Source organism: Erinaceus europaeus, chromosome 3, assembly GCF_950295315.1.
Source record: "Erinaceus europaeus chromosome 3, mEriEur2.1, whole genome shotgun sequence".
Classification (NCBI taxonomy): Eukaryota; Metazoa; Chordata; class Mammalia; order Eulipotyphla; family Erinaceidae; genus Erinaceus; species Erinaceus europaeus.
Window position 1 is genome coordinate 32068994 of NC_080164.1, and position 20169 is coordinate 32089162.

General features: G+C 41.5%; 1 protein-coding gene across 2 annotated transcripts in view; it reads right to left on the reverse strand.

The window, feature by feature from the left end:
• Positions 1–7265: 7265 nt before the first annotated feature.
• The window catches only part of TAF1B (TATA-box binding protein associated factor, RNA polymerase I subunit B), a 60704-nt gene continuing 47800 nt past the window's right edge, over positions 7266–20169 (reverse strand). For both annotated transcript variants that reach the window (XM_060186999.1, XM_060186998.1), the window contains exons 12-15: positions 19670–19760; positions 17997–18067; positions 16480–16702; positions 7266–9034 (exon numbers count right to left, since the gene is read on the reverse strand). In XM_060186999.1, coding sequence (XP_060042982.1) covers positions 8830–9034; positions 16480–16702; positions 17997–18067; positions 19670–19760 — 590 coding nt within the window. In that variant the 3' untranslated portion in view covers positions 7266–8829. The remainder of the gene's footprint in view (positions 9035–16479; positions 16703–17996; positions 18068–19669; positions 19761–20169) is intronic.

A 20169-nucleotide genomic window follows, 5' to 3' on the forward strand; every position in this document is an offset into this window, starting at 1 on the left:
ACCAGTTGAAATCTCACAGTGGCTTTATTTACCTTTAGGGTGGTCAACTAAATTGTAAATTTTTTTCTTTCTTCCTTTCTCTTTTGTTCTTACTTTGCTCTCTCTTCTCCTTTCTCTTCTTTCTTTCTTCCTTCCTTCCTTCCTTCCTTCCTTCCTTCCTTCCTTCCTTTTCTTTCTTCTTTCCTTTTTACCAGAACACTGCTTAGCTTTGGCTTATGGTGGTGCTGGAGATTGAACCTGGGGAACTTTGGTGCCTCAGGCATGAAAATCTTTGTATAACCATTATGCTGTCTCCCCAGCCCATAAATGTATGTTTTTGTTGTAGCCATAAGGAATACAATAAAAAGACTTGTTCAGTAGGGCACCAAAGTAAAAACCCTGGGTTAAGGGTGAGGGTAGATGTTGGGCTTCAGGGGGTGGGGGGGATGGAGAGGGAAGGATGGGATGGGACACAGTCTTTTGGTGGTGGGAATGGTGTTTATGGACACTCCTATTAATTTGTAGTAATATAAATCACTATTTAATTAATAAGAGAGGGGAAAAAAATGATTGAATGTCTCCAACTTTTTAAAGCACAGACTGAGCCTTTTTAATACATAGGCTGAATCTTTGATATGTTGACTCTCTTAAAAGCTTAGACCAGGGAGAACAGAAGCAACCGGTGGCACAGCTATATACAAATAATGTCAAAGGACATAAATTATAGTGATGTTGTGTATGATACAGCAAATCCTAACAAAGGGATATTTCAAAGTTAACCCAATTGTCAAAAAATGTGATTATAGCAATAATTGCCTTCTTAAACCCTAAGACAGAAGGAACCTCCTGATTCCTCTATAGAGCCTATATTTCCCCCAGTCCTGGAACTTCTAGGGTGGGGCTCACTTTCCTGCATGCTTCTTTCAATTCATACCAAATGATATTGCATCCGCCGATCCCAACCTACTCAAAACAAGGAGTACCAACCACTTCGGCATGCTTCACTTCAGACTGTGTCCAGAGACGTCAGGCATGGAATGTCAACCCTTCAGCCTCATTACTTGGGTGGCACCTTTCCTTTCATAGGATTCTCTAATTCCATCCCAGGAGGTTCACTTCCTAACAAAGTCCCAAAACCTAGATATAGACCAGGTCCCCTGAGATAGAGCATATGTTCACATGTATCCATAAATTAGGGCAAAATATATACCTGAAAGCAAAAGTACACAATAGTCTGTAGTGAGTCAGTATCAAGTTCATAATGAAATAGTGTCTACTTAGACTTAGCTACCCTCCTCACCTACTTCCTATTACACTTCCCTCACTCACTCTAAAGCTAAGCTTATCAAAGCAAGGACTGCAAAAGCTGAATAAGGGCAAGAGACTGGCATAAATTAACAGTGACTCTTTAGTCACTCACCAGGCCACCCCATCAGCTGGGGCCCTATTCAGGGAGTCCTGAGATTCCCAAACAGACAGGACGGGCCTAGACCTCGAATATATCCCTCTCTTCATTGTTACCAGTCATCTCAATGAGGAACAACAAAATAGACCCATTTGTGGGCCCTCAATAGGACCTTCCTTGCTTTCAACTTGGATGAACAATGGTAGAGAATGTTCCATCCTCTGAAGGGAGGCTGGACACCATACTCTATGCTATACCTGAGGAAGATGGGTCAATATTGGGGCAGCTTGGAATGTTCCTACTCATGACCACAGAATGTGAGCTCAGATCTACAGGGATGCAGAGGTCACATAGGCTCCTAAGCTGAATATGGGCCCCAGATCAGATCAAATCAATGGAGTTTACAATCAACAATATCTATACACTTTTCCCATATTAGGGAGCTACTCTCTTCCCTCATCCAGCTTTCTGGTCCCTTTTCCAGCCATGATATCATCTCCCCAGACAATAACTTGGATCCACCTGCATATCAGATTTCAGGCTCAGGGAAAAAAAAAAAACTAGTACAGTCATGGGCCCTTTGGAATATAACTAAAATAGGACTACTAGCTATCTACAAAATGGAGACACCCCCCCAACTCTTCATCTACACTATTCCAGTCTTTAGGTTCATGATTAGTCAACAATTTGTTTGGCTTTATATGTTAACTCTCTTTTCAGATACCAGGTTCCAGATGCTTGCATGATGCCAACCAGACTTCTCTGGACAGACAACCCTACCAATGTGTCCTGGAGCTCTGCTTCTCCAGAGCCCCACCCCACTAGGGAAAGAGAGAGGCAGACTGGGAGTATGGACCGACCAGTCAACGTCCATGTTCAGCAGGGAAGCAATAACAGAAACCAGACCTTCCACCTTCTGCATCCCACAATGACTTTGGGTCCATACTCCCAGAGGGATAAAGAATAGGAAAGCTATCAAGGGAGGGGATGGGATACAGAGTTCTGGTGGTGGGAATTGTGTGGAGCTGTACCCCTCTTATCGTATGGTTTTGTCAATGTTTCCTTTTTATAAATAAATAAAAAAAGACTTGTTCATTAGAGAAATTACACCCAAATCAACTGCTTTACCTTATCACTCCAGTGAGTGGTAAAGCAGTTTATTACTTTCCCTGAAAGAAGATTAAAATTATGATTTCTGCTTTTGTGGCAGGGAAGCCTGGGAGTCTGTTAGGCATCCCTGGAAAGCCAGCTCCTCTATGCCCTGAGCCCTTCAAAACTGTTTATCTCTTCCTCCTCTAGGCTCCCACTGAGCTCTTTTTGTACATCTATTAGGACACTTAGCCTATATCTGCCTTGTTTCATAACAGTGTGCCTTCGTAGATTAAATAAAACTGAGGCAAGTATTTGGGCAGGAGATAGGGCTTGTGGAGACCACCTACAGGGTTCTCCATGCCAGGACAGTGAGTTGACTGCAGAAGGGAAGATTGGGAGGCCTAGCCTACTCAGGCACCCCCACCCCAGGTTGGGGGAGGGATCCAAAGTCCTTTCATAATGAAGATGTGGAAGGAAGTTAATAGGGTTGAGAGCTAGCATTTACCAAGGCCGGTGGGAGCTGAGAACAGGAGTCAACAAGGGGCTATGCTGATTCAGGTTCCACTGTGGGGGCCCTATTAACCCCATGTGGCACCAGTACCAGCCACCAGCGACCATTTCTCTACACCAGAGCCAGAGAATGCATGGATAGTAGGGGCTCTTCCCCATGTGGACGGAGGAAGGAAGTAGAAAAGGCAAACAGCTCTAGTAGGAATTTAAATTATGGGGCCTGGTGGTGGTGCACTGGGTAGAGTGCACCCGTTACAATGCATAAAGACCCAAGTTCAAGACCCTGCTCCCCACGTACAGGGGGTGGGGGATGGCTTCACAAGAAGTGAAGCCATGTTGCAGGTCTCTTTCTCTCCTTTTCTCTCTCTCTCCCTTCCCTCTCAATTTCTGTCTCCAACCAAAATAAAGGAATTTGAATTATAACTTTACTATTTATTCCAAAGTGAGCATTTTAACCCCAAAGGAACCAAGGTGTCTTTTTAAATTTTTTCCTCCAAGTTTATTGCTGGCACCCGGTGCAGGCACTACAAATCCACTGCTCCTGGAAGCCATTTTATTGGATAGGACAGAGAGAAATTGAGAGAGGAAGGGGAGACAGAGAGAAGGATAGACCCCTGCAGACCTGCTTCATCACACCTGAGATGTTCCCCTATGTGTGGGGAGCTGGGGGTTCAAACCCAGATCCTTGCACATAGTACTATGCACGCCTAAGTGGGTGCACCACTGCCTGCCCCTCCTCCTACGATATCTTTAATTGCTGAGATTCAAGAATCATGGCAATAGAGGCTGAAAAAAAGTAATAGATAATAAAATCCAGTGGCATTGTTTTTGTCTGGTGACATTATGTAAGCACTTACTATTGGGTTATTCTCCATAAGACTAAAAAAATCTGGATGCTGAAAAAAGTTTCTAAGCATACCCTGGCACTGGATGGCCAACAAATGTTAGGAACTATTTTATATGTAGTGCCATGGCATCATGCTTTTGCACTATAAGATGTTAAGACTTTGAACTTGGGAGTCGGGCTGTAGTGCAGTGGGTTAAGTGCAGGCAGCGCAAAACACGAGGACTGGCGCAAGGATCCCGGTTCGAGCCCTGGGCTCCCCACCTGCAGGAGAGTCGCTTCACAGGCGGTGAAGTAGATCTGCAGGGGTCTGTCTTTCTCTCCCCCTGTCTGTCTTCTCCTCCTCTCTCCATTTCTCTCTGTCCTATCCAACAACGACAACAATAACATTTTTTAAAAAAAGGCAAAAATAAAGGACTTTGAACTTGAGAACAAAGACCATGTACAGAGATGTTGCTCACTGCCTACAGTTAGTCCCTTCATCTTTTTGCTAACAGTTCCCTGCCATGGTAATCCATTCCTTTTTGTTACTGAGCAAATAATGCAGTTCTGGTCCATTTATGTAAATAAAACTATTGGGTTATTATTATTATTTTTTTTTAGAAAAGCTGGGGCGGGGGCAGTGGTATACCAGGTTAAGTACACATAGTACTAAGTGCAAGGACCAAAGCAAGTGTCCTGTTTGAGCCCCCCTGGCTCTCCACCAGTGTAGAGGGGAGGTCACTTCATAAGTGGTGAAGCAGGTCTGCAGGTGTCTTTTTCTCTCCCTGTCTTCCCCTCCCCCTCTCAATTTCTGTCCTATCCAAAAAATTGAAAAAAATGGCCACAGGAGCAGTGAATTCATAGTGCAGATGCTGAGCCCCAGCGATAACGATAACCTTGCAGGCAAAAAAAAAAAAAAAAAAAAGCTGTCTTCATTAAAAGTCTCTTGAGTCTTTATATTCACAATGCCCTCTTTCCACCTTGAATTTTTGAATCAGACTGTAGCATCTTGCTTGTGACCATGAGATAGTAAACAGAAGGACAAAAGCCAACATGCTGAGAGTGTCCTTAATGATACTTTTGAGGCCCTGAACTCCAGAACTACTTCCAGATTTTCATGATGTAAGAGAAATAAATACATTTGATTTTTGTTAAATGCAGTCTAAAAAGTGCCCATCAATTTGCATAGCATGTCAGAATTTTTGTTCTTGCTGGGATTTCACTGCTCCAAGCCAACTTTTAATTTTTTTTTATTGAAGGGGGGGATTAATAATTTACAGTCAACAGTAAAATACAATAGTTGGTGCATATGTAGCATTTCTGTTTTCCACATAACTTTCTTTTTTTTAAAAAAAAATTATTTTCCCTTTTGTTGCCTTTGTCTTTTTATTATTGTTGTAGTTATTGTTGTCGTCGTTGTTGGATAGGACAGAGAGAAATGGAGAGAGGAGGGGAAGACAGAGAGGTAGAGAGAAAGGTAGACACCTACAGACCTGCTTCACCACCTGTGAAGGGACTCCCCTGCAGGTGGGGAGCCGGGGCTCGAACCAGGATCCTTACGCTGGTCCTTGCGCTTTGCGCCACCTGCGCTTAACCGCTGCGCTACTGCCCAACTCAACTCCACATAACTTTCTAATCCCCCACCTAGATCCTCTTCTGCCATCTTGTTCCAGGACCTGAACACTCCCGCACACCCCAGAGTTCTTTAGTTTGGTACAGCATGCCAAATCCAGTTCAAGTTCTGCTTTGTTTTCTCAGGCCAACTTGCAGCCTCCCAGGTGAACTATTGTGTGTATTTCTTTTACATGAATGAGGATGAATAGATGTCTTGACACTTGTATTTCTTTTATCCAGAAAGCTATCTTTTCCTATGCTTTGCTCAGCTTGTCTTTTTCCTATTGCTTATCAAAAGCTACTGATGCATTAAAGAAATTATTGCAGTGGTCTTGGAGGTGGAACAGTGGTAAAAGTGTTGGATTCTCAACTATGAGGTCTCGAGTTCAATCCCCGGCAACACATGTACCAGAGTGATGTCTGCTTCTCTCTGTCTTTCTCATGAATAAATAATAATAATAATAGATTATTGCTTTTTCCACTGTGTGCTACAAGTAATCTCCCCCCCCGAATTTTGTCATTTTCCTTTGATTTTGTCACATTATCAAGATTTTTCTCCTTTTGGCTTCTGGATAGGCCATTTGGGACATCCTGGTTTCCTGCTTAGAAAGTCCTTCCCATTTCAAGATCAGTAAAATATTCAAAGTTGTGGTGCACCTGGCTGAGTGCACACATGACAATGTGCAAGAACCTGAGTTCAGGCCACTGGTGCCCATCTGCAGACGGGAACTTCACAAGCAGTGCAAGCCTTCTCCCTCCTTATCTCCTCTTTTCCTCTCAACTTTTCTGTCTCTAGCCAAAGTAAAATAAAAACTGTAAGATAAAAGCAGTAAGATAAAAACAGTAAGACTTGTTTTTTCCTAGTTTTTTAATATTTAAATATACAGACATATACATTAATGTTTTGATCCACCTGGAATTTACATTGCAGCATAAAGTTAAGTGATTTATTTATCTTTGTTTTCACCAAGGCTCAGTGCCTATAAGACAAATCCTACTCTCAGTGGCCATTCCCCACCCCCCTTTTTTTTTGTCTCCAGGGTTATTGCTGGGGATTGGTACCTGCACTACGAACCCACTGCTCTGAAGGCTATTCTTCCCTTTTGTTGCCCTTCTTTATCTTTGTTGTCATTATTAATGTCATTGTTTCTGGATAGGACAGAGAGAATTTGAGAGAGGAGGGGAAGACAGAATGGGGGAGAGATAGACACCTGTAGACCTGCTTCACCGCCTGTGAAGTGACGCCCTGCAGGTGGGAAGCCCGGGACTCAAACCCGGATCCTTAAGCAGGTTGGTACGCTTTGTGCCATGTGCGCTTAACCCGCTGTGCTACTGCCCAGCACCCGGCCATTTTTTCCTTTTTAATTTATTTAATAATGATCACAACACTGTAGGGTAAGACGGGCACAATTCCCACCACCAGAGTTCCGTATCCCATCCCCTCCATTGGAAGCTTTCCTTTTCTTTATCCCCGAGAACATGGACCCAGGGCCAATATGGGATGCAGCAGGTGGAATGTCTGGCTTCTGTAATTGCTTCTCTGATGAACATTGGTGTTGGCAGGTCGATCCATCCTCCCAGCCTGTCTCTATCTTTCCTCAGTGGGGCGGGGATCTGGAGTCCCTTTTTAATTTTTTAGTGACTTACTATTGGCTTACAAAATTATAAGATAAACAGGAGTATAATTCTGCACCATTCCTACCACCAGAGTTCTGTATCCCCATCTCCCCTCCACTGGAAACTACAGTAGTTCTCCCAAGCTTGTAGAGATAGGTTGATTATTATTTCTATAACTTTCTGTATTTATATATATTTGCCCCCCCTTTACATTCCCCCCCCCCCCATGGTCCTGCTTTCTCTTCCTTTCTAAGTCACACCTACACCTAATACTACTTCTGAATGTCCTTCCTTTTTTCCTCTTCTCTCTTCGGGTCTTGATGGAGTTGGAGTTCAGAGCCCTCTGGTCATCTTCCCCTATCATTGACTTCTATGAAAATATGGACCAAAAATTATTTTGGGGGTGCAGAAGGTGGGAATTCTGGTTTCTCTAACTGCTTCTCCACTGGACATGGGTCTTGGGCAGGTAGATCCATACCCCTAGCCTGTTCGTCTTTCCCTAGGGGGTAGGGCTCTGGAGAGGCGGGGTTCCAGGACACACTGGTGAGGGAGGTCGTCTGCCCAGGGAAGTCAGGTTGGAATTCTGATAGCATCTGCAATTTGGTGGCTGAAAGGTGCTAAGATATAAAGCAGGACAAAATGATTAATGAACAGGAAACACAAAGTAGGAATAGAACAGATGAGAATAGGGATCTTAGGGTGGAAAAATGCAAGGAAATTCATTTTAGGTATGTTCCTAGGGACCTATGACAACTATTGTCTGGGAAGATGGAGACAAAGAGTTGAGAATAGGACTAGAAAGTTGGATTGGGGCAGACAGAGTAGCTGCCACAAATGAGAATTCCTGAATGAAATTATCTACTTACCCCATCAACTTGACCCAGGGCCCATTTATATTCATATTTTGCACAGAAGCCTGTGTCCTGTCAGTCTGAGCTCACAGTTCATGGTCACAGGTGGGAACATTCCAGGCTGCACTTATTTCAGGACCAGTGTTCTCCGAGGGGCAGGGAGGATGACCCAGAGGGCAGGATGTCTTTCAGAGAGTGGGGCAGTCCCTACCGTTGCTACCTTATAGGGAGGACAAGTTCCTGGTAGCCCATAAGAGGGCTTGTGCTGATGTTCTTGATGAAGTGAGCAGTGGTGGAGGAGAGATGGATGGATCTATTAGAGGTCTAGGCCCTTCATATCTGTGTGTGGGAATCCAAGGATTCCCTAATTTCCTCTCTCCCCCTCTCCTTTATTTGATAAGACAGAGAGAAATTGAGAAGAGAGGGGGAGGTAGAGAGAGGTATCTGCAGACTTGCTTCACCATTCATAAAGCTCCCCCTGCAGATGAGGACTGGGGCTTGAGCCTGGGTCCTTGCACATGGTAATATGTGCACTTAGCCAGGTGTGCCACTGCTGGCCCCCAAGTGATCTACTTTAGGTTCTGGTGGTGGGAATTATGTGGACTTGTACCCCTTTTATCCTATGGTTTTGTTAGTGTTTCCTTTTTATAAAAAAAACAAACACATTAAGCTTTAAAATGAACATAAATTTAGGAATATCATTTATATAACTTACTACTTTAATTTTCTCAAAAGAAAACTCATACATTAACAAATTCAAACTTTGTTTTCCAATAAATATTGTATAAGTTATTTTGATACATTTATATGTATATTTGTGTGTATACATATATATGCATATATAATAATGCAATACAACTGTATTTCCCACCATTTTCTGGAATGTCATAATTTGAAATTATTGTCACTATTAAAATATTTCCTCAGGGAAAATTCTATTTCACTTTTCTTATTTTCTTTTTTGAAGGTTTCTTTTTCGATTGATTGTATTTTGCTTTGAAGATTCTCTTTTCAATTAAGCTCACTTCTTCATGGAGAGAGGAGGTTTTTATTCTTAGCAGGAAAGAGAAGAGACTTATTACAAACTGGTAACTCTGAGAAAAATATGATTCTTCGTAAGTTGTCACATGTTTACAATGGCTAGAAAGGAAAGGAGAGAAAGACGTTATCTCTAAATGGCCTTTCAGAAATGTATACCTGCATCTCTTAAACATCCCCAGATATATATATATAATAGTGCTCTGAGCTGGAAGGAAACTCAGGGGAAATGATAAAACTCTTAAATTTAAAAAAAAACAAACAAAAAAACAATGTCTGTGGTCACCATACAAGGTGGTATTAGAGTCAGGGTTTTTTTGTTTGTCTTTTTATAAAAAGGAAACATTGACAAAATTCACACAATTCCCATCACCAGACCTTCGTATACCAACCCCTCCCCTGATAGCTTTCCTATTCTTTAACCCTCTGGGAGTATGGACCCAAGGTCATTGTGGGATACAGAAGGTTGAAGGTCTGGCTTTTGTAATTGCTTCCCCGCTGAACATAGGCGTTGACAGGTCGATCCATACTCTCATCCTAGAGTCAGGTTTTTTGATTCCTTGCCTAGAGGATCTTTCATTCCAGGTGAGTGTCGTCCCTCCCCCACACCCCCAGGGAAACAAAAACTCAAATACAACAATTCTGGATACACTGTGAAATCAAACAAAAGTAATTTCCAACCACTATGTAAATAAGACACTGCACTTGATTGTCTAGTTTACCACCCAATACACACTACAGAAAGAAGTTACAAAAAGTTACAAAAGCAGTTTCACTTATTTTAATGCAGTAGAACATCAACCTCATCGAATCTCTATTTCCAAATCTCTAGCTCAAATTAGCAGTCCTTAACTCTAACCATATCAAGGTATGTGCAATCCAGGGAGCAGAAGAACACGTTAAATGGTACAGTAGGTTATAATCAGTGAAGTCTGGACTATGGGAAATTATAGTACATATGACCTGGATTACTCAACAAAATAAATTGTTCCCTTTTGTGGGGGGAGAGATAAAAAAGGAGAATTTACAAAGGAAAGCACTCAAACATTTAAGGAACAGCACAATCACTTGCAAGTCATGACCTTAGTTGGATTCTGAGTTATTAAAAAAAATTATGTGACAACTGAGAAAGTCTAAGCATTGACTGTGTGGGCAATAAGAAATAACTAGTTTTATTAAATGTCTGATTAATGATATTATGGTTTTGTTTAAAAATATTTTTGTCCCCAAATAGTACAGAAGTAGAGGGCACAGGGGAAGTAGTCTAGCCTAGCTTTTTGCTGATGGGTTCAAGGAGTTCCCCTATATTATCTTCTCTAATTGTGCATATTATTTGAAATTTTCCATAATAAAATGTCAAAAAAACAAACAAACCACCAGATGTAAGGTTTTAGATATTTTTACTTAATACTATACATGGCTATAAATTCCTGTAATAATGTTCATGTTTGTATGACAGACTTCTACTACTCATCAGTTACGATTATGGATACTTATTCTGGATTTTCTCACTTATGAGATGTGAAAGGAAAAAAATAGCAATGCTTATCTCATAGAGTAACCAAAGGAATTAGATAAGGATATACATTAAAAGGGCTAGGGAGATAGCATAATAAACCGCAAAAAGACTTTCAGGCTGGATTCTTGCTCTTCCTCTTTTAGTTTTTAATATACAGTATGTAGAATTTGTTAGTTTCGATTATTCTCCTCTGAATGGTATATAAACTGAGTGAGATTCTCTGCGCTCTGTTTGATATTTAAACGTGTGGCAAATAAACGCAGCAAGAAGATATAAGCAACTTTATGTGAGTGGATCAATACAGGTTTACATGTAGAAAAGGGGGAGGGGTCTCAATGTACAAACTTCCTTGAGACTATTCCTTTTACAAACACTACACTTCTTAAAAGGAAATTTGTACAAATAATTAATCAGGGGCTGGAGAGTATCCCACCTGGTAGAGCATGAGTCTTACCGTGTGTGGGGCTCTGGGTTTGAGCCATAGAACCACATAGCAGGGGGAATAGATAGCCTAATGGTCATATAAAGAGACTCTCATGCCTGAGGCTACAAAAGTGCCAGGTTTAGTTCTCAGCAGCACCACTGTAAGCCAGAGCTGAGCAGTGCTCTGCTAAGAAAACAAACAAACAATAACAGGACCATATGGCAGCAATATGGATGGTGGAGTGGTGCTGTGGTATCTCTACTCTTTCCCTTCCTTTCCCTCTAATTAAAATAATAATAATAAAAAAGACCCCAGGAGGCTGTTCAGTAATGCTGTCAGGTCTATGTGAGTTAATTCCCCAGAAAGTCACAAAAAAAGTAAAATAAATAATCCTGATAATAATGTTTTGGTGGTCTCAGTATGCTTGACATATGACATATTTGAATTTTTTAAAGTTTTGTGTGGGAGAGAGAATAACCGAGCATAACTCTGGCATATGCAATGATGGCAACAGAACTTGGGGGCCTCATGCTTGAGAGCTCAATGCTTTATTCACTGTGCCACCTCCTAGGTCACAATATTTGAGGGATTTTTTTTTTTTTTTTGGCTATTGTCAAAAAAAAAAATTGAAAAGAACATTTGAAAAATTTAAATTCAATTTCTTCTGTGGGGTGCCCAAACTTCATTTCCTGTAGGATATAACTGGAAGAATCACAGTTGTCCCTCTTCCTGTGGAAAGACAGGAAAGTCAGGGAAGAGATTCCATCCTGTACAACAGGTCTCTGCACTGAGCTGTCTGTAGCTGGCTTACTTATAGAGGAGCACTTGTATATATGTGAGGAATATTAAGAGTATTTAACATCATTAAAATAAGCTCTGCCGTGGTCTGGGAGGTGGTGCAGTGATAAGGCTTTGGACTCTCAAGCAGGAGGGCCTGAGTTCAATTCCCCGCAGCACATGTGCCAGAGTGATGTCTGGTTCTTTCCCTCTCCCCCTATCTTTCTCATTAATAAATAAATAAATAAAATCTTAAAAAAAAAAAAAAAAGCTCTGCCTTAGATAAGGATAAATAATCTTTGTATCTGAAGTGGTTGTGCAGACTTTCTTTGCTTACTCCTCAGGGTCAGAGTCTTCTTACAGTTATCTTACAGTACAATGCTTGTTTCTTCTGAACTGAGCCTTTAAAATTAATTTCTGCAAAACAAAATTCTTTACACCACTGACCATTTAAGGATGAACATATTTCATTTTAATCATGGATGAACAGCTTTAAAAACTGAGCTATGCAGTAGTTATCGTAAAGAGCACACCCAGCACACTTCTTATCCTTTGCAATCACATTATTACAAGGCACCCTTTTTTTTTCCCTCCAGGGTTATCACTGGGGCTCGGTGCCTGCACTACAAATCCAATGCTTCTGGTGACCATCCTTTTCCCATTGCTACTGTTGCTGTTGTTGTTGGATAGGACAGAAAGAAGCTGAGAGAGGAGGGGAAGAGAAAGATAGAAACCTGCAGACCTGCTTTACCATTTGCGAAGTGACCCCCCTGAAGGTGGGGAGCTAGGAGCTTGAACCTGGACACTTGCACTTTGTACTATGTGCGCTTAACCCAGTGAGCTACCTACCGCCTGGGCTCCTCAAGTTGCCCATTTTTGTTGAAGGAGTACTGAAAATGCAGCAGGAAAAACAAATGCAAAGAGTATTTTGGGACATGCTCCATGCAGCTGGTAAGACAAAGTCAGACTTATGTAGTGTGTGGAGTTATTAACTGTGTGTCATGAATGAACTTCAAAGACCACTATAATTTGAGTTCTTTTGTCTGTGTCTGGTTCTCATGGTAGCTCCTTTATTGTTTGTCAAAAGGATGTCATTTATGTTTTTGTTAAGATGCCTATCAGCAGAGCACCTCTCAGTCATTCTTGTACTTGTTTCTTTTTGAAGATTAGGAATTTGGAAATCAGACAACTTAGTCTGACAAACATGGCTGATAGTAGAGTAACCACTTGAATGAGGGGCTAAGGGACATACAGAAAAGTTTGAAACTCATCTATGTGTGTTATAGTTTAGTCTTGTAGTCCAAGCAAAGGGGAAAAAAACCCCTCAGTTGATCATACTTAAAATAAGACTTCCTAGCTTCCTCCCACATGAAAACCCTTACTTCCATCTGCTCTACTCTTAACCTTTAAGTTCCTAATGATTAAAAAATTTGTCCTGCTTTATATCTTACTGCTTTTCAGCCACCAAGTGCAGATACTACAATGACACCAACCTGACTTCCCTGGGCAGACAACCTCACCAATGCGTCCTGGAACCTAACCTCCCCAGAGGATTACCCCATCAAGGAAAGAAAGAAACAGGTTGGGGGTATAGATCAACCTATCAATGTCCATGTTCAGCAGAGAAGCAGATAAAGAAGGCAGACCTTCCACCTTCTGCACCCCATAAAAAGTTTTGTTCCATACTCTCAGAGGGATAAAGAATAGGGAACCCGGGGCTAGGCAGTGGCACACCTGGTTAAGTGCACACACTACAGTTTGCAAGGACCAAGGTTCAAGCCCCTGATCCCCACCTGAGGGGGGAAAGCTTCACAAGTGATGAAGAAGGGCTGTAGGTGTCTCTTTGTCTCTCTCCCTCCCCTCTCAATTTCTTTCTGTCCCTATCCAATTAATAAATAAAAATTAAAAAGACTGAAAAAAAAAAAAAGAATAGGGAAACCCTTCCAACATAGGGGATGGGATGCAGTACTCTGGTGGTATGAATTGTGTGGAATTGTATCTGTTATCTTACAAGCTTGTCAATCATTATTAAATTACACACACACAAATTCCACAAAACTCAGTTGTTTCATCCTTGTTTTTTTAATATCTAAAATAGCATTAAGTCTGTTAAAAATATCCAAAAATCCATTACTGTGCCAGTTAGAAAGCACAAAGGTAGGGCCAGGCTGTGGCACACCTGGCTGAGCACACACACTACAGTGTACGATTTGGGTTCAAGCCCCTTGTCCCTACCTGCAGGGGGGAAGTTTCACAAGTGTTGAAGTAAGGCTGCAGGTGTGTGTGTGTCTCTCCCTCTCTAGCTTACCCTTCTGTTTAAATTTCTGTCATATATATATTAAAAAGCACCAAGGTGTAAGTAACCTCCTAACACACAATTCAGGACAGGCTTTGCGGGTAGACCAGGCAGAAAAGCACCAGAACCTATCACTACACCCTAACTTACAAGTCTATGCAGGTGCTCCTCACTGGCCAGGGGTACCAAGTTCTCTGCTCTTCTCAATGAAATCTTAAAATCTGAAAAAGCCATTCCACTAACCAAGGCAAAGGAATCTATTACATCAGAAGCAGAGCTGCCCCTGGGGGTGGAGTTCTGGCGTGCCTGCTGCTCTTTGGACATTGCCACTCAGTCGCTCCAGACTTAGTTATATTGTATATATTTTAATCCATGCAATAAAATTTAATACTGACAAATTCATTTAGGAAGTGAAACTTCTTGAAAAATCAAATTTGTTTGAAAGAATAATGAGAATAGCTACCACTTTTTAAAGTAGTTTTCTATGTGACAGAGACTAAATACTTAATTTTCATAAAGACCTTATGAGGCAGGCGCTATTTCTCATTCATTCATTCAGCAAATACTTGGTGTATATCTACAATGTGGTAGGTTTTAGCATCTGGGATTTCTCATGAAATAAAATAAAGTCTCTGAACTCAAGGATCTTACATCTTAGTACAGGGAGGCAGACAAATAAAATAGTGTGAATAAAATCGGAATGAAGTGAGCTCATGAGGATAAACCAGAGAAGAACAAACATACAACAGTTGGCACGAGGGGCGTCCTTTGGTAAGATTAAGGAAAAGCTAGAAGACCAGTGTGAACAGGGACAGTGACCAAGGAGGAGGGTACACATAGGGTCAGAGAATAGTGGGGGCTGGGGGCTTTACACGGTCTTTTAACTGTATTTTGAGTGAGATGGGGGGGGGGGTCCACTGGAGTTTGAGAAGAAAGACCAGGTGGTCCAGGAGGTGGCACAGTGGATAAAGCACTGGACTCTTAAGCATGAGGTTCCAAGTTCAATCCCTGGTAGCACATGTACCAGAGTGGTGCCTGGTCCTTTCTCTTTCTCTCCTCCTATCTTTCTCATTAACAATAAATAAAATCTTAAAGAAAAGAAAGTACCAAAGTTGTTAAATTAATAAATTAAAAGAGAGAGAGAGAGAAATCAGTATTAGTCCTGTTTTTACAACTGGGGTAGCAGAGCTCTAGAGGAGGCAGACAGCAAGTGCAGAGCTGTGAGATCAACAGCTGGACTGATCAGCACTTACCTATCTTGTTAAACTGCCTTAAAGATGACTTCTGTGTCAATGTGGAATTGGGAACAGTGTGAAAATACAAAGGTACGCTGAGACAAGGTTTTATAATTTAAACCTTTCCCTCCATAAAGTTAATATACAACATGCATGCAAGTTTAAGGTGTATATTGTATGATTTGAGGCAAAGCTCAAGTGTATACTTCTGTCTTTCCTGATTATAAGCTCATCTTCCCACCCTCACCCCCCAGGGTTTTTGAGACTTTTTGTACTTGAGAGATACTACCAACCTAGGCAGACATTTTTTTTTTTCCTTTCCTTTTTTCAAATAAGAGGGTAAGATACGGGTGTATTTGTCTGTAGTCAGACAGAGAGGAAAGAGCACAACACAAATCTGCTCCCAGCTTGTGAAACTTCCCTTTGCACAGTGCTCCCACATGGCAGCCAGGGGCTCAGACCCAGTGCTCATGCACGGTAAAGTGTGTACTCCATTAAGTCGACTATCGTCTGCCCATCCCATCTTCTAATTCCAACAAATAAACTATCTGACTCTTAATCTCTTTCTTTCTTTTTTAAATTTTATTTATTTATTTTCCCTTTTGTTGTCCTTGTTGTTTTTATTGTTGTAGTTATTATTGTTGTCACTGTTAGGACAGAGAGAAATGGAGAGAGGAGGGGAAGACAGAGAGGGGGAGAGAAAGACAGACACCTGCAGACCTGCTTCACTGTCTGTGAAGCGACTCCCCTGCAGGTGGGGAGCTGGGGGCTCAAACAGGCTCCTCATGCAGGTCCTTGCACTTCGCGCCACGTGCACTCAACCCGCTGTGCTACTGTCCAACTCCCCCACCTCTTTTTTTTTTTAAAGTAATGAGAAAGAGGAGGAAGAGAACCAAGTATCACTTTAGCATATGTGATGCTGGGGATCAAACTTGAGATCTCATCCTTGAGAGTTCAGCCCTTTATCCGCTGTGCCATCTCTTGGGTCACCCTATCTGGCTCACATCATAGTCATTCCTTTAAATTATATGTGATGGTTAGAGAGAGAGCTCATTTGAGAGGGGCCCAGGTTCAAGCTCCAACCACACCACACTGGGGGGAAGCTTTGGTGTTGGGGTGTCTTCCCTCTTCTCCTCCCCTTCTGTCTCTATCTGAAAAAGCTGACATCTAGCACTAAAGCCCCAGTGATGACCAACACAAACAAACAAACATCTTTCCATTACAAAATACTACTTCTCAACAAACTAAAGATATCATGTTTTTTTTAATCCCCTGAGATCTAAAAGCATCACGTACCTTTTACAGAATTTCTGTGTACTAAGCCAGTAAAGTGAATTCATGGTTGTCAGTGATTGGCCTTTCTTCTTCAGGATTCCCTGGAGGCTATGTCCATGAAAACAAGTTCTGTTGGGGTTTTCTTCAGTCCAGTTGAACTGAAAACTTGAGGGGTTTTGTTTTTCAGCAACTGGTGTGGAATCAATCAATGTGCTAAATTGTTTTTGTAGATTCACCACCACTTCTGGAAATGAGCAGGAAGCAAGGGAGTAATATAAGAACTAATGTTAAAGCACAGAGAAGGGCCTGGGGTAGATAGCATAATGGCTACTCAAGGCTCCGGAGTCTCAGGGTTCAAAACAGAGCTCAGCAGTTCTCCAAGCAGAGAACGACTGTACTTTACTTGATAATAGTGTGTTGATGTTGGTTTTTTAATTTTCACATATGTACTATGCTAGTATTAAGAGTATAGGGGGCATAGGGGAACTACTACTTTTTTGAAGGAGAAATTCTCTCTCTCTCTCTTATAAAAATTGTTGTTTTTTTTTATTTATTGGATAGAGACAACCATAAATTGAGTGGAAGGGGGAGAGAGAGATACCTGCAACCTTACTTCATTCACCACTTGTGAAGCTTTTCCCCTGCAGGTGGTGACCGGAGTCTCAATCCTGGGTCCTTGCACATTGTAATATGTGTGCTTAACCAGGTATACCACCATCCGGATCCAACTACTTCTTTTTTGTGTATTTTATGAAGAAGAAAAGGGAGAAGGAGAAGAGGAAGAAGAAGGGGAAGAAGAAAAGGATAAAGAGGAAGAAGGAGAAAAATGATAAGACAAACTAAAAGCAATTTTCCAAACAATTAGGAACTTAAACTTAGTTTTGATTAGCAGGATATTCCTGCAATATATGCCTATGTAGATTTCTTTCAGAGGATGATGTTTCTCTGGATGTGTACATGAACATATGTGAAAGAAATTTAAAAATTTACTTGTAGGGATGGGATACAGAGTTCTCTAGTGGTGGGAATTGTGTGAAGTTGTACCCCTCTTATCCTATGGTTTAGTCAATGTTTCCTTTTTATAAATAAAAAAATAAAAAAAATTACTTGTGTTTTTAATTTTCAAGTCAAAATATCTAGCCTTCCTACAACTGTTGTTAGTTGGTATTAATGAAAGAAAATGCAACTTACCTCTTATTTATTTATATGTTTATTTACTTATTGCCTCCAGGGTTGTTACTGGGGCTCAGTGACTGAATAACAAATCCACTGCTTCTGGAGGCGATTTTCCCCATTTTGTTGCCCTTGTTGTTGTTATTGTTGTTGTTGTTGGATAGGACAGAGAGAAATTGAGAGAGGAGGGGAAGATGGGGGGGGGGGAGAGAAAGACAGACACCTGCAGACCTGCTTCATCGCCTGTGAAGCAAACCCCCTGCAGGTGGGAAGCCGGGGGCTCAAACTGGGATACTTAAACCAGTCCTTGCGCTTTGCGCTATGTGCGCTTAACCTGCTGCGCTACCACCCGACCCCCAACTTACCTCTTCTTTTATATACTACTGGTCTGTTGTAGGATGACAAGTACAGTGGCTTCTCACTTTTCCACAAGTACCTATACAAAGTAGGAGGATGGAGATAAAATGAACCTAATACATGCTCGAGAAGGTTCTCTTGAGCAAGATCTAAAAGTCTTGATACTCAGTGGAATAGTTCCGGCTTAGAATGATCTATTAACATATTTACAGAGGCTACATCCTAGGAGGAAGTAAGCATCACCAAAGGAGAGAATAAGCCAACATCCACTACAAAGTTTCCTGGATGCCATAAGAGGCTATGGGTTATATAATACAGGTAAGGCTTTCCTCACCGTAAAAATCCCCTTACCCAACTGCCCATTGATTGATAATTAAATTGGTAGTACTTTTGATTTCTTTTATCTCATACAAAGTGAAAAGTATGTGCCAGTCTTTTGCTACTTAATGCCTGGAATCAATCCTATCCCTGCTGGAAATGAGAGGGAAAGATCTGGATTTCAGCAGAACAACTTGATAATCCATGTACTGACTCAAGTCATCCCAGTCTACAGAGGGAGCATCAGGGAGATGACACTATAAAATGGAGATCTTGAACTGATCCAACTTTCCAGATTAATCCAGGTGTTCTAGAAAGCAAAGAACGGTGGTGGGAATTGTGTGGAGTTGTACCCCTTCCCCCCTTACCCTATGGTTTTTGTCAATGTTTCCTTTTTATAAATAAAAATTTAAAAAAAAAACCTTTATACCCATACAGTACTCAGCAGTGATTTCTAAATATTATCTCAGCCCAAAGAACACCCTCTATAAAGAGGGGTCTTAGGGGTTGACAACATGGTCCAATTAGACGGTGTGCTGCTTTGTCATGTGCACGACCCAGGAGTGAGACTGATCTCCACTGCGTTGAAGGAAGCTTTGGTCTCTTCCATGCTTTCTCTGCCTTCTCTATGTTACAAAAAAAAAAGAGGGATCCTGGTAATGAGGGTTAGGGTGGGACTCAACACTATGTGAGAGTATCATGACACTAGGAGTTCAGGTACTGTGATGTCTCTCTGTCTGAATGAAAACACTGACCTGGGAGTGGTGAAATCATATGTACATGAGGCCCCAGCTCTGCTAAAAAACAGATAGAATCTCAGTGACATTTCTAGGAAAAAAATGTCACAATGCCGACAACTCTACACTGATCAACTTCAACATTATTTATTTACTTATTTATTTTTAACCAGAGTACTGCTCAGCTCTGGCTTAAGGGGAGGGGGGTGGTGGTGGTACGAAGACTGAACCTGGGACTTCAGAGCCTCAGGCATGAGAGTCCATTGGCATAACCATTATGCGATCTACCCCGGCCCAACTTTTTTTCTTAATGTAGTGCCAGAGGTCAAATGCAGAATTTCACCCATGTGATCTACCACTAAGTCACTTCCCCAGCCCAATTTTTAATTTTATTTTCTTCTAAGAGTGTGAAAGAGACGCTCGGAGATAACACAGAGCACTGCTCCACCATCCATAGAGCTCTGTTCACCGTCTCCATCGTTCTCCTGTGGTACAGGGTTCACGCCCAGAACACCTCATACAGGCAAAACAGATAAATCACCTCCCTGGCCCCCAAACTTCAGCTTTCATATGGAAATAAGACAGGACAAAAAACTAAGTGAATTTAAAATGAGAAGATAACATACTTTGCTCTGGCTTCCTCCCATTTTTGTTTTTTCTCATCAATAGATTTCTTCATTACTTGGTACCATTTTCTAAAATCAAACCATGGTTTATCTGAAAGAAATGATATCCATAATTATTAACTAGACAAGGTAGATAATAATAATACACACCATTCTCTTGAATCCTTAGATATTGACATGATTCAACATTTATAAAATGGCCCTTGAAAATTATGGAATCACTGCCTTTTCAGTCTGACTCCTAAACAGCCAGCCATTCCCTTCTCAGAATTCCTACCTATATTGTGACCCTATCAATGAATTGTACTAAAAGCAGATTTATTTTTAAAATGTATGTTTCTCCTAGAGTTCACTACTATCTCTTTGAGACTGGAAGAATATTTTGCTGGGGCCAGGCGGTGGGGCACCTGGTTCCAGCCCCTGGTCCCCAGCTGCAGGGGGGAAGCTTCACAAGTGGTGAAGCAGGGCTGCAGGGGTCTCTCTGTGTCTGTTTCTGTCTC